At 34.5% G+C, this 15,795-nt stretch overlaps 1 protein-coding gene and 1 long non-coding RNA gene across 2 annotated transcripts; one reads left to right on the forward strand and one right to left on the reverse strand.

Moving 5' to 3' along the window:
• LOC120130738 (transcription factor PRE6-like) lies at positions 1–552 on the forward strand. Its single transcript, XM_039147904.1, has 2 exons — positions 1–129; positions 379–552. Exons 1-2 carry the CDS (start codon positions 1–3, stop codon positions 529–531), a joined length of 282 nt encoding a protein of 93 aa, XP_039003835.1. The 3' UTR covers positions 532–552.
• An 11,964-nt stretch (positions 553–12,516) lies between these two features.
• Positions 12,517–13,483, reverse strand: LOC120130731. The gene is made up of 3 exons (XR_005516854.1): positions 13,418–13,483; positions 12,792–12,908; positions 12,517–12,679 (listed from the first exon to the last, which is right to left on the reverse strand). It is a non-coding gene; the product is annotated as an uncharacterized LOC120130731 (long non-coding RNA).
• Positions 13,484–15,795: the final 2,312 nt, after the last annotated feature.

Raw genomic sequence — 15,795 nt, forward strand, 5'->3', positions numbered from 1 at the left:
ATGTCAAGCAGAAGATCGGGTTCCAGGCAATCAGCTGGTGCCTTGAGGATCACTGATGATCAAATTGCCCATCTCGTATCAAACTTGCAATGGCTTATCCCTGAGCTCCGTCAACAGCGCTCCGACAAGGTGCCAAACACTGCCACTCTCTTTTTTATTTTGTGTGGCCTTGCTTCACTTCCGACTTGTAGATAAGTCATATCTATTCTATAGAAACAAGTTGAGATGTGGGTCTCGGGCTGTTCCCTTACAGCATGCATTATGTTTAGCTATCACACTCAAATCTTATCAAAGAAAATTCAACAGAACAAAGGAAACCTCGTAATTATTCTTTAAAAAAACCTTGTTGTTTTTAATAATCTTTTAATTAATCTCCAGGTAAATGCTTCTAAGATGTTGCAAGAGACTTGCGAATATATCAGAAACTTACACAGAGAGGTGGAGGGCTTAAGCGACCGGTTATCCCAGCTGTTAGCTTCGACAGACACCGATAATGAGCAAGCATCCATTCTTAGGAGTTTACTTATGTAATAAATCATCGTTTTCCCACTTTCCTACACCTTTGTCTTTATCACTTTTGTTTTCTGTATTTAGGGTTTGGTGACTACCGTCATCACTACTCGTAAACAGTTACGCTGGGCGAGGGTTAAACAAAGGGAAGTCTCTTCTAAATTTTCATCAAAATTTTAATCTTAATCATTTATTTAAATTTATATATATTTTTAAAACAATATATATATATATATATATATATATGTTTTAAGAGCCATCCTCTTTTTGTTATGAGTTTAAAAAATTCAGCCAACAATCGTATTTAATCCAAAGGTTATAAATAATTAAAGGATTGAATATGTTGATAAATATATTTAATATAATAAAACTTGAAATAAGATTAAAATTCATTATAGAAAAAATAACTATAAAGATAGACTCAATCCGGATAGCAAACAACCTTTGATAGTTGAGTCTTATCCCCATAACACAGTTGAAGGTTAAAGTAGTGGTGGATCTATAATTATTTTTGATGTGGGGGCATACATATATTAATTATTGATTTTTTTCGTATGAGATTGATATAAATAAAATTTTAGAATAGACACATCTAATAAAATAGATAATTAATATAAAAAAATTTAAATTCAAAGATAGACAAGTGTCCACCTTGACTATGTTTTGCATCCGCCCCGTGAGAGGATGCAACTTGTGTTTGCAATAAATTCATGTTTTTTATCACGTCTAATAAGCCTAACATAAATATTATTTTTACCATTTCAAACCAAAATCCAATATTTGAAGTGATGTTTTCATTATTATTATTATTATTCGTTATATGATTTTTCATTTAAAATGTTTGTCTTAACAAAAATGGTATCTAAGGAGAAACGTTTGTTTTTGTTTTATACCGACTTTACCAAACATGGTCACGTGATTTGAGGATTATAATTCGATACTACAATAATAGTATTTTAACTATTCAAATAGATTAATCCATTCTTATTTATAGTAATTTTTTTTAAAATATAAATAAGAAAAACTTAATTAATTTCATTATATGTCAAATAGAGTAATCTGTACAATTAGCCACTAAACTTAGGTTTTATTTAATTTTATAACTAAACTTTAAAAACAATGCGCTGGTACTACAGTTCTAATACTGAAATGAAAGTATAAAAACATGTATTTAGTCTATCTCATTGTTTTCTTTAATAAAATTAGGGTTCTAATATATATATTCAACCAACACTAAACATCGATCGTCCTGCATATTCTTTCAATCGATAAGAGTTGTCCATTGTCTTATGTAACTATCTTAGGTATCTATAAATTCGTCTCATTATTGTTTTCAATTTTGATTTTCTCATTATTAGGGGTGATTATTAGGGGTGAGTAAAACTCGACTCGACTCGAAAAATCCTTTTTTTTTCAATTTCAATCTATTCGAGTTCACTCAAATTATCAATTCAATTTTCGAGTTCGAGTTAAGTTAAAATTTTGAAATTTCGAGTTACTCAAAAAACCTAAAATTTGAATAGGTGTTTTGATAGTTTTACGATTTAGTCTCTGATTTTATTATTCCTTTAATTCCTCCTTAATTTTAAGTCCATTTTTATCAAATTTGAACTATATGCTCCTAAAATATCATAGAATGCATATGTACTTTTAATTCATCTTTTTGATAACAATTTTTTTTTATTTTTCAATTTAGTCCCTCAATTTTTCATAATTTCCTTATTGTTTTGATTCATCCTTTATTTATATCCGTTTTTACTAAATTTGAATCACATGCTCATATACCACAATAAAAATACATATGTAACTTCAATTCTCACTTTTTACTAAAAATGTACTCTCTCTTTATTATTTAGTCCCTTAACTTTGCATTTTACTCAATTTGGTCTTTTGACTACAATTGTTTGCAAATTTTTCCTTCATATAAATTTATTGACTCTTTTATACTCTCATCAATATTTTACCCTCAAAATACTTTCTTTAAAATATAATATTATGAATATATTTTATAATTTTAGATTCTATTTGATATATTAAATAACATTATATTGTGAAAATAATATATCTATATATATATTTCACATGGATAGAGAGTAAAAAAAAATTGGAACAAATCCTCGTCATAATACTATAAATAATTATAATAAAATTAGTATAGAAACTCGAATAAATCGACTCAAATTTCTTAAACTCGACTCGACTCAAAACAATTTCAAGTTAATTTCGAGTTGTAACATATGACTCGTCAACTCGAATAACTCGAATTTTATTCGACTTGACTTAACTTGATTGAATGCTCACCCCTACTCATAACCCCTTTAAAATTCACGAAATTAAACACTAAAAATTATTATTCATGGAGTTTGTAGGCTTTATCAAAGTTGAAAGATTTGAGGTGTTTTGTTCTAAAATTTGAATGATAATATATTTTTTCAAGAAGACGAACAATCGAACTCGAAAATAGCCTCAATGAACGATCATTGAAAAAGATTAGATCATTAGAACATCTAATGTCTAGATTGATTTTTTGTTGATTTTGAGAAAAAAAATAATTTGAGAAAGAAATAATAGTGAAGTATGATTTTTTTACCAATTTTATCGCAAATGATAATTGGTGATTAGTTAGTTTTAAATGGCACAACAACAACAACAAAAAATGATTGATTTTCTATAAAAAAATGAAAAATAAATAATAATATCATCACATTATTAACGATTTAACGGGAATGTATTCATGTAGGCATCGTAGGGTCAATTATTGGAACTTTTTTTGATCGGCAAGAAATTTTTTTATTAGATCAAAATCAACTGCCAACTTGATTATATGCCTCGTTAAAAACTTCACTAATCCTAGGTGGAGGAAAAAAGTACATATAACCAAGTTCAAAAAAACCAAACAAACATAAATACTCTCAGGCTAAACAAAAAACTCAACAACACAACACAACACAGGGAGGCAAACAACTAAACAATTTCAAATCACAAAACTAATACAACAGCAAAGAATATGCTAACCGAGCAAACAACGACAACCACAAACTCTTCTTAACCAGCAACCAGCCCCGCTTGCAAAGCAAATAAGAGAATCCATCAATCTTCACACACCCGATCCTATCATCACCACGCTTTAAAGTCTGTAGACCTTAGTAATCCATTCGGCACTGACTAGCCCGCTACATTATTTTCAGCAATTAAAACCCCCAACAAACTCAACTTGCTTTAAGAATATTAACTCAATCATGTATAGCCGATTTGGATAGCAAAACAAGGAAAAAATATAGTAGGTTTAGGCAAATAAATCTTAACAAGTTTGGAAAAGTATATCCCGTAATCTCAACTCATAACCTAAAACCTAAAATCACAACTCAGTCCCATCTCCGTCTCTCACTCTCTCACCCATCTCCGACGAAATCCGTCCCCATCTCTGGCGAAATCCGTCTATCTCCATCTCTCAGAGCCACCCTCACAATCAGAAATGGAAAATCAACCAAATCAACCACCGAGGGTTAGTTTTTTAATTATTTTCTTTTTGAAATTTTTGCATTATTATTAGGTTTTTCATATTGAAATTGATGATAAGTTTACTGGTAATTTCAATAATAGATTAACCATTTCACTTAGATTGCTTATTAAATCAACCGAGAATCGTAACGCGAAATGAAAATCGCAACGACAAAATCGCAACGCGATTTTATTCTCTCGTTGCGATAGTCAAATTCGCGTTGCGATTGTCATTTTCGTGTTGCGATTTTCATTTTCAGAAACTATTCTTCTTTTGCAAATTGAAACTTGAATGAATTGCATTACTTCAACCAAAAAACAAAAACAAATAAGAAATTCACAGTGTTGCAAATTTAAGTTTGAAGAATAAACTACTACTCTTTATGTTTATTATTATTTTTGGTATATCTTCACAGTGTAGTTTTTGGTATATCTAACTTAGTATGTTTTTTGTTTTTGTAGAAATTTTATTCGGCTCAATTGACCTTAAGAAATAAAGTCAGCCTGGCCAAAACAATTACGTCGAAGCTTTCACCTGCACAAAGAAAAATGTTTGAGGATACTTGCTTCGGGCCATGGCTGAAAGTACAACATCCCGGTGGAGATACGATGTTGACACACCTGTTTCTTTAAACCATGACTAGCGATCTACCAGATATTATACAACGTCGTGATGAAGAGATATGGTTTGATTTTCCACTGGCGTATACGTGTTTTGGGCGGGAGGAGTTTTGCTTAATCACCGGTCTATGCTTCGGACACGATGATGTAGGTCGGTACACTAGACACATTACCCGCCCATCATGGTTATCCCGGGTTTTTCCTAAGTTGGAGAGGCCGAATCTATACGTGGAAGACATGACGAGATTATTGAATAAGAAAGATGGTTTTACTCGGATGGATGACGTCGATGTTGTCCAAGTATGCCTTCTAATACTTTTGCATGCCGGATTTTTAGGCAGAGAGGCCAGACAACCTATTCCGAATGATCTAATCAAATTGGTAGAAGACCTAAATGCGTGGAACCTGTTTCCGTGGGGCTCATATTTATGGAAAGCTACATGGAATAAGTTATCGTCTGCCTTGGATGATCGAAAAAGTTTGCATGGCGATGGTTCCAAATACACTTTTACAGGCTTTATTTGGGCCTTTAAGGTAAGAATTTTTATATAATGTTTCCAAAATTATAAGTAATTATTTAATAATTACTAATGTTTGTTATTATATTGTTTGTAGATTTGGATATTTGAGGCCTTTCCCGCCATGAAGACATATGTAATAAAAACTTCAAATGATATTCCCAGGGCTATTTCCTGGAAGAGGAAACGGACCTTGCAATGGGAAGATTTACTACGGTATACGACAATAAATAATGTAAGTTAACATAAATACTACCATATGTTTATAAACAAGTTATTACTAGTATACGTTTAACTTTGTTTGAGCTTTTATATTGTTAGGAGGCCAACACTCCATTACAGAGGCTGACACCCACGGAAGCTGAGCTTGCCATTGATTGGTGGCAAGCTAGTAAGCGTTTTTTTGATGGCACGAATGATGAGCAGCCTCAACTTCGGGAGCCATCACCTCACCCAGAGCTATCACCTCACCCAGAGCCATCACCTGATCGACCCGACTATACACCTCCACAACGACAGTCATCACCTATTCTGTCACATCATCGAGCCTCTTCTCTACCATCACCGCAAGATAGGCGACCGGCAAAGTTGCCACAACGTTTATCTCCCTATTCTCCACCTCCACCTCCACGGGATGAGTTAGGGGAGTTACGTGTTGAGGTCAATGCCTTGCGTGAGGAGGTCGGTACTTTACGCAAAGACGATGGTGCATGGCGTGTTGAGGTGTCTACTTTACGCAGTGAGGTAGCCGCTCTACGTGAGATGGTAGCATCGTTGCAGAATGAGGTTCATACTCTACGCAACGAGGTAAGTTTAAGATTTTTCATATTTAACTTGATGATAAATTTATTCGTAATTTCACTTAGATTAACCATTTCACTTAGATTGCTTAATAAATTCATTCGGTTGCTGCCAATACTGCTAAACTATTTTTGTTAGTATTTGTTTTTGGTTTTGTTTTTGTCTTTTGGTTAAAGTAATGCAATCAATTCAAGTTTCAATTTGCAGAAGAAGAATAGTTTACTTTCGCAACACGAAAATGACTATCGCAATGCGGAAATGGCTATCGCAATGCGAAATGAAAATCGCAATGACAAAATCGTAATGCGAAATGAAAATCGCAACGCCAAAATCGCAACGCGAAATGAAAATCGCAATGCGATTTGTGTTTCGCGTTGCGATTTTGTCGTTGCGATTTTCATTTCGCATTGCGATTTTGTCGTTGCGATTTTTATTTCGCATTGTGATTTTGTCGTTGCGATTTTCATTTCGCATCGCGATAGCCATTTCCGCGTTGCGATAGCCATTTCCGCGTTGTGATAGTCATTTTCGCGTTGCGAAAGTAAGTTTCGTGTTGCGAAAGTAAACTATTCTTCTTCTGGAATGTTTATATATGTTGTCCTTTTAAATGTTTATATAAGTTCTTACTTCTGGAATGTTATCTGATGCATTTTGTGAACTATGATAGAATAATGACTTGGGTGAATACAATGCAAGTTTGAAACATATTTGTCTTTGTTTAATATCATGTCTGTTTATTTACTGATTTATGTATTAATTTTTTTAGCGGCCCGATAAGGTGGATGCTTTACGTCGGGTTTTCCTTGCACGACGGAGTTCACGCATCAGACGGCGTGCACGTGCTATTATGTCTCCGTTCACCCCAATGGTGCGAAGACTCCTCAAGAAGAAGCCCGACTCACCTGTCATCCCTCAAGAGTCCCCTCCAATCGTTCAAGAGGCCCCTATCATCCCTCAAGAGTCCCCCCACCGTTCAAGAGGCCACTGTCATCGTTGAAGAGGTCCCTCCCACCATTCCAGAGCCCGATTCACATGGGGTAATATATCGAATTATTGAGAAACCACCACCGTTGCCGGACATGATGGATACGAGTTGGCTCTCGTATGAGTTACCGGCTAGTACCCTTCCGGTATCTGAAGTGGAGAGGAGACAACTACCGGAAACAATTCTGGATAATACCCTTTGGGCTAAGACCGCAATTGATTTTTATCTACATGAGCGGAGCCAAGGGTGTTACACTGACATAAGCAAACTCAACGATGAGATGTATTTTTTGCTTAATCGGTCTTGGTGGGGTGTGTTATTAGGGGTTAAAGACAGTGGCTATTTCGATGGGGAGGTAAGTCTTATATTTGTCTTATATATGATTTTGATTAATTTTTTTAAAAATTAATGTAATTCACTAATATATGTCTTTTTTTGTAAAACAGCATATCGATGCGTGGGTGTCACGTCTTCTAATAATAAGGAAGCTTAGGGAAAATAAAAAAAATTCGCGATATACAATAATGCCGGCGGCTTTTCACGCAGTTCACTTGAAGAATCAACGAGATGAATCATTTTCATTGGGCAATGGATAAGCTAAACTTTATCCTGCATGGTGGGAGGTCGATAAGGTTAGTGTTTATTTTTAAAATTTTTTAAAGGTGTTCATAAATAAGTGCGCAAATAAATGAATTATTACTTATGATTGCAGGTGTTTATCCCTATTTTGAAACGTCGTCATTGGCTTCTCGTCCAACTTCAGCTCCCATCCCTGAAGATAATAGTATATGACAGCATGATAAATTACATATCACTGTCTGATTTGAGAGATATTATCAAGGGATGGAGCTCTCATTTGGCTAAATTCTTGGATGGGATTAATTATTGGACTCATTCTGGACACAAGAAGCCAAAGAAGTTCAATGTCACAGTTGTCAGAGACGAGACCGCGCCACAACAATCACCGGGAGCCAGAGGGGATTGTGGTCCTCTCGTATGCATGTGCTTGGCGCGTTTGACGACGGGAAGCACAGAGTTTCTACCTCCCACCGATAGAGATAGAGCTGCAGTAGGCTTGTGGTTTCGGCATTATATGGCTAGAGCGATATATTCGAGACGCTGCCTACATGCATCCGCGTTATGAAAGTATTCATTGTTAATTGGTAAGTCAAATGCAAGTTTTGTTAACATATATACTCCTTTTGGTTTGAAAATGTTTGGTTAAGTACCTAGAATTCAATAATTTGTTGTTTGTAGGTTTTAGATGTGTAGGAAGTCTTGTTTGAGCAAATGTTTGGTTTCTGCAGGTTAATCCTTAAGTGAGAACTGAACAGATCATAGCAATGTTCAAACTCAAGTTACTAATACATGCCTAACTGAAAATGTTAAAAGTGCACACATAAAATACACATAATACAACGTTTGCATTTAAAAATCACCTAAGTTAACAATCCCAAAAGGTGAAGCCGGTTGTGATTAGGATTTTGAAGATGATTGCGATTTTCAGAATCTCATTGCGAAAGTCAGAATCTCATTGAGAAAGTCAGAATCGCGTTGCGAAAGTCAGTATCGCGTTGCGAAAGTCAGTATCGCGTTGCGATTTTGTATTATCGCGTTGCGATAGTCAGTATCGCATTGCGATTTTCCAAATTCGCATTGCGATTTACTTATTCGCATTGCGAATTGGGAAAATCGCAACGCTATACTTACTTTCGTAACGCGATACTGACTTTCGCAACGCGATTCTGACTTTCGCAACGCGATTCTGACTTTCGCAACGAGATTCTGACTATCGCAATGAGATAATACAGAATCGCAATGCGATTTTCAAAGTTCGCAACAGGTTTTAGTTTCGCAGCACAAATTTTTTGTGTATATATCTACGCAACAGCAACAACTCATAACCTAAATCCCTAAATCGCAACTCATTCCATCTCCATCTATCACTCTCTCCGGCGACATCCGTTCCTATATCCGTTCCTACATCCTTCCCCATCCGGCAACAGGTCTTAGTTTCGCAGCTCGTTTGTTTAGTAAATTAATTTACAACCATGAAATCATCTAATGTTGATCATGTTTGGATAGATTTGTGTTTTGGAGGGTCATGGGAGAATGTTCATGGTGTTTTACAATATATGCCTTTACCCATGAATCTTCAACTAAAACTGTCATTAAAAAAGTTAACTTATGAAACTCTAATGTTACGTGTTTCAAAGAAATTGAATTTAGAGCCCCTAAGTGGATTTAGGCTATCTTATCAGAGAAATGATAAAGTTTATTTGTTAACTGACAATGAAGATGTTGAACGATTCATTGCTTACATTAGTGTTTCAAGTGATGATGTTACATTGTATGTTGTTGAACCTAGAAGTAGTATTGTTGGGTCAGTAGCGGTAGTAATCAACTAAGTTTTTCTCAAAACCCACAACCTTTCTCTAATCCAAATCCCAATCAACTTTCAACACCAAATTCCGGTTTTCGTATTGACCAATTAGACGATGATGAGCCAACAGAAAAAATTGTGAGTACTAGTCAGTATTCAAAATTTGATCTTGGTCAATACCCGGACTTTGATATTGGTCAATACTCGGATTTTGATGATGTTTCAGAAGAAGAAACAGACCATGCGTGTAATGATTTTGATATTGGTCAATACCCGAATTTTGATGATGAAACAACCGTTTCCGAGGAAGATGTTGTTGATGATAATGAGGAGGAAGTTACGACTGTGAATGAACATCATCCATTCTGTAATTCATATAATCCTGAAGAAGAAAAAGAAGAAGAAAAAGTCCCCGAAGAAAAGAAAATGCCACGGGAGTATAACTGGAATATGCCAGAATTACTTCAGATACCAAAAGAAGAGTTAGTAAAGAAAGCAGTTGATTGTTACACAAAAGTTATTCGTATCAAGAAAGATGATTGTTTTGATACAAAGGAAGACTTGAAGATAGCTTTGTATACGAAATGTGTGGAAGATGGCTATCAACTAAAAGTTAACAAATCAAGCAAAGATCGTTTTGAAACAAGGTGTATGATTGACAAAAACTGTACGTGGCGTATGATTGCAAAGAGGATAAAAGATTACGAAATGTTTCAAGTTAGGACTTTTATTGATAAACATACATGTTCAAGAACCCAAGTTTTTCCTCACCATAGACAGGCAAACAAAAAGGTGTTGGATGGTTTTCTGGCTGAGTTAATGTTTTTGAATGACAGGGTATATCGAGGACATGAAATTATGACTGACATGAATGCTCGGTTCAAGATTAGTATATCATATTCTCAAGCTTGGAGAGCCAAATGTTATGCATTGGAATTGTTGAGGGGGTCGCCAGAAGCATCGTTTGCCCAACTGCCGGCTTATTGTCACAATTTAAAGCTGAAAAATCTTGAGTCGGTAACTCATATCAAAACAGATAGAGATGGACGCTTTGAGTTGCTGTTTATCACCATTGGTGCTGCGGTTAGTAAATCAATATAATTCTGTTGACTCATTTTTGTTAGTTACATGCATTTCACATTTAAATGATTATATTTCTTGTGTATATTATTTTGTAGATTCGTTCGTTTATTACTTGCATGCGCCCAGTTATTATAGTTGTGATTATATCAACCTTGGATCTTCAGCATATGGGAGATTATCATCAAAATCCACAGTTTTATTGCGGATACCATGAGAGTTACTCAATTTTTTAGATAACAAAATGCACAATTTTATATAAATCAATTATGTTTGAAATAGAGTAACATTTACTTGGCCATTTCAAGAATCATCATGAGATGTTATTTAACTTCTATCGCTTTCAAGCAACTTTTAAGAATTGGGAACCAACTAGCAAAAGCATCAAGCAAACAAAGGTAGATACATAATGAATGATGATAAGTCATACTAAAGATTCTTGAACAAGAATAGCCTCAACTGTTGCAAAGCTCGAACTTCTATTATTTATTTTCCAGAAGCTTTAAGATTACAGATTGCAAGTGACTTTGAGCTATAAGGACCACAGGATTGAAAATAGTTTAACAAAAACAGCCTGTACAATGCGAAGTCATAGTGAAGTTTTTGAACAAAAATAGTCTCACTGTTTTGAAACTCTAATTTTCTATTATTGCTTTCCCGGAAGCTGTGTTTATATATTACGCTTATGTTCATATTAACCACATAAACAGAGAAGTTATTTAATTTCCAAAGTAAATTTGGTATGATCGTTACCTTTGTATGCAAAATAGAGGCACAAGATATTTGAATCCCAGCTGTGGTTCTCGGGAACATCCAGTTACAAACCTAAAAAGAATCTCATCTAATTATTATCCTCTCCCATGTTCATTATTCTTGAAGCTAACAATTGAAGTAGACTAAATAGATCACAGATGATGCAACTCCCTACAATTTTTTTTTATTTTCTAGAGAAAAGCTTTTGAGGACTTCCCAAAACATATCAATGACATAATGGTATTGTTAAACAAATTAAGTAAAAATAAGCTTTTGAAAGCAAACAATTGTCAATAATAATATAAGATAGAGCAATTAATCAATTCAGTAACAATTTACGCTCCTCAGTCCTTCCATTTCACTTAGATATTGGAATGAAATCATTACAGACCAACAAATAAGAGAGGAGGATACGGTAAACAACTTACACTGTGATAACCACCCCCATAATTGGTGTTGCATCGAAGGTCATCAACATCCAAGCTATCAAGCGAACCCGATATCAGAAGCTGCAATGAAAAATAGATTTCAAGGATTTATAAAGCTCAAGATGGCATTGGCACGCAAGTGATAAATATTTACCCTTTTGAAAGATAAGTACAAGTTTATCCACAGTGACTGTAAGAATACTTTTAGGACCCTAAATCATCAAAAGGAAATTATTCAGAATTCTAGTCAATGGCTTACACATACCATGTATAATTTAATCAAAATCAATGTTAATGTTAGGAAAAACCAAAATATGTTTAAAAGCAATCTGGCACGATAGACTTAAAAATCTCAAGAAAAAAAATGCATTTCACATGGACAAAAAATTTTAAGGTTCATCAACCTTTGGAAAAAAGGGCAATCATGCCACTACAATATAGGTGAAGCTATAGATCTTTAATTATGCTTTGACTAGGTTGAATTTTATCACTGTACTTCTATTTAATTCGATTTTAGGACAAAGTTCACAGAAACTGTGATCTCTTATCTATCTTTTATTCTAAAGCAATATATAGACATTATGTAACTTCTGAGAAAAATAAAATAAAATGGAGGGAAATTACCTCTATCCAGAACAACAGGAAGACATAACGAGGCACATTGCTTTTCTCCCAAAGCAAAGAGAAAACACGGAAATAAGTAATTTCCTCTAGGGCTTTAGAGATTAATGATTTTAGGTTTAGTTAATATGTTCTAAATTTCTTTTGATTTTTGATTTATTCTATTAGCACCTTCAAAACTAAGTTATCATCAATATTCCACAGTTTTCACCACCCATAGTTTCTAAAACAAAACAGAAACAAAAGGAACTAATGCTACAATGGTTCAGGATGGACCCAAAAAGGTAAACACGGACTGCCTCATTATACCTGCAGGATAAGAAGATGAATATTTAACTTGTTTAACATCAGAGCCCGCTGAAAGTAGGACAAAAACGATTTTGAGTATGCTGTCATCAGCATCACTGTAGTCTAACCGATGTCTATGTAACATTGATGCCACAGGAGCTCCCGTCCACTTCACATCAACAGTCAGTGACTACAATGATGGTTAAATCAAGAAGCTATTTATATTCATAACATTAAAAGTGAATATTCATTTAAACTATTAACACGTATTAAGATCTCAAACACATGGCAATTTTTTTTACCTGAACAACAATCTGGTTATACTTCTCATGGTCCGTGAGCTAAGAATCCAGACTTATGTTCTGAAGCCTTGCTACTGTAAATGAGGTATAACAAAGTGTTCCACTGTGGTTTAAATCCTTGACAAAATTATAACAAGAAACAAAGACAATTAGTTGAACAGACCAATATTATCACAATGCACTTCACCAAACCTATGATAAGTATAAAATACAATCAAATATTCGGAGTGATTTTTACTTTTTAGGTTGTGCAATTTTACTTAGTAGCAAAATTGAAATCTTTTAGCAATTTAGTCAATCCAAGGTTTATCTTATATGAATTTCCAAAAGTCCCTTGAGGTGTAATATATTTCTTATATGCCTTAGGTAGTTGGTTCACAATTTGATAAGGCTTCATGATTGAGCACCTGGAGTCAATGTAAAAGCATATTTAATCATTAAGGCCTGGAAGAGGAATGTCTAGTTTGCAACATATAGATCAATAAACAGATAAGCATGACCCTTATACATGTAAAACCATAAGAATTTAGCACATGCAAACAGAGAGATATTGCTTTTGACTAGTTTTCTGAGTTTCAAGCTATAACAGAATGAAACTATCAGACAAAGAAAGAGGGAGTAGAGACCTCTTTCGCTTTTTTTGAGCAACTGAATTGCAAACTGGGAAACTCTAATCCGAATCTTAGCACATGAGTGGAAATCTCTGTCTTTCTTATTAGTATCTGAAAGCTCACAAATCCGTAAAACATGTGTGGGACCATCTGCATATACTTCATACCCTACGCTTACCGCATTCATGCTGTGAAGCTCACCGAATCTACTTCTCTTGCCCTTGGATTTTTTGTCAAAGACCATATGAGATGCTAACCTTTCTTGTGTAAGTTTGTAAAAGGGCTTCCATGTCCGCACTTTATCTATGTTGATTTCACGTGGGAGATTCATATCTACAAGGAAAATCAGTGTAGCCATAATCTCATAAGCACTTTACTAGATGTTTTAGCAAAATACGGCTAATGTATATTCATGTAATTGACACGAATGGAGTTCTTCAAGTAGAGTAGTAGACACAAAAAACTATCAATGAAATTTTCTAAAGTACATACAACACTTCGATTCGAACTAAAGGCCGATAAGAAAATATATAATTCAAACACCCCCTTAAGTTTGAAAAGCAAAGAAATGGACACTTCAAATATTATCCACACTAAAGTAAAATGAACACATTAGCAGAACAATTTTAAGGCACATAACAGAGTGAACATTGAGAAAAAAGGTCCATAATAGAATTATAATTCACGAAATTCAATAAAATATCAATTTATTTTGACAAATAAAATATTTATCAATTCCATTTAATAGTTCTGTTATGAAAATCATACTCCACATTGTACAGGAATTACACAGTAAAGGGTGAACTTATGAATTTCATCAATACGAACTGCAGCAGCAACCTTAAAATGTTTGTCAATTATCTGAACAAGACATTTAAATTCAGCTGGTTAAATTGGTTTCCAAGAAAGTAGAAACCAAGTAACATCCATAATGGTGAACTGGCAACTAGCAATAGTAGTTTATGTCAAATGTAAAGTCTAATAGCCATACTCTTTTTCTCTTACAATCCGAGATTGAAGAGCATGTAGAAAGTGTCAAATATCATCTCCTGAGTATTCACAGGATGTAAAACACCATAGCCGACAGTAGTGAGTGTAGTGATGGACCAGTATATCGATGTCACATATCAAATCGACAAGCTCTGTTCTTGGAAATTGTCTCCCATAGACTCTGAAAGCCATGTTTTTCCAGGATCATGATATTTTGCAGCAATAAGATAATAGAAGCATCCAACACAATGAACAGAAAAAAGGGTAACCTACAAAAACATCCAAGCTTCATAAGTTCAAACTTCCAAGCACATTTCAGTTAACATAATACCAATTCAATTTTGGCTTTCTCACACAAATAAGTTTGGCACATCGAACCCAAAAGTAGTTGCAGTTCTTGTCTTTCTCCAATCTGTTGAAATCAACAATACCTCATGTCAAACAACGTACAGTCATTTATCTTGTACCTAAGATGAGGTATTGACACTGCCATTGACTCATGGTGAACTTTCCTATCACATTTTTGTTTTCATTTGGAAACCCAATTTTCTACAGAAACATTGAATTTGACCTTATGGAAGATCATCCTGGATGATGTCAAAAATATACTAGCAATAAAAAAGAATAGCATTGAAAGGTCCATTAAAAAAACCATGACAAAAGAATCTGTAAACTAATGGCTGCATCTTATCTTTATGCAACTGATACAAAGGCAGAGATAGAAACTCTGCAAATCCCATTTGGGGTACATGAGGTCAATGTAATCACTCGTACAAGCATTAACAACAAACTATATTTCAAGTGCCAGATTCTTCTGCTCAAACAGATAACAATGGGGGAAAATAAGACACTAAAAAATTGAAAATAATTTCATCAAAGAAAAGGCGTGCACGTATTGCAAGCTCAGCAACTCTGCTTCCAATTTGGGGAATACTACCATAATAACCGCTCTCTTAAGGCATCTTGCAAGACCCTTGGGCTTCTTTAATAAACGATATTTCTGAATTTCCGTCAATTGATGAGAGTAAGTGCTTCTCTTGATAAGTATCATCGATTTCAGGTGAATCGCGGGGGTGGAAGTTGAGACAGATTCAGCTCCATCTTCTGGAAGCAAACAGCCAAAAGAAAGCAGAATAAAGTTTAATATTAGTGTAATATCACGGAAGGATGTAAATGGCAGGATCAATTTTTCAAAACCAACCTAGGAGATGTAGCAAAGCATACCTATGTTGTGGTATTCAGGCAACTCCTTCACTTTAGTTACTTGAAGGCTTTCAGGAAGCAAACAACTGCATAATGAACCTACATTTTTGACGAATCATGAAATTAACAAATTTTACCAACACATGGTTGTGAAATGAAGCTGGAGAAGCTGCTCTCCAAGTTTCTTGCCAGATCTTCGC

This window comes from Hibiscus syriacus, unplaced genomic scaffold, assembly GCF_006381635.1.
Source record: "Hibiscus syriacus cultivar Baekdansim isolate YM2019G1 unplaced genomic scaffold, ASM638163v2 tig00001674_pilon, whole genome shotgun sequence".
In the NCBI taxonomy this organism is placed as follows: Eukaryota; Viridiplantae; Streptophyta; class Magnoliopsida; order Malvales; family Malvaceae; genus Hibiscus; species Hibiscus syriacus.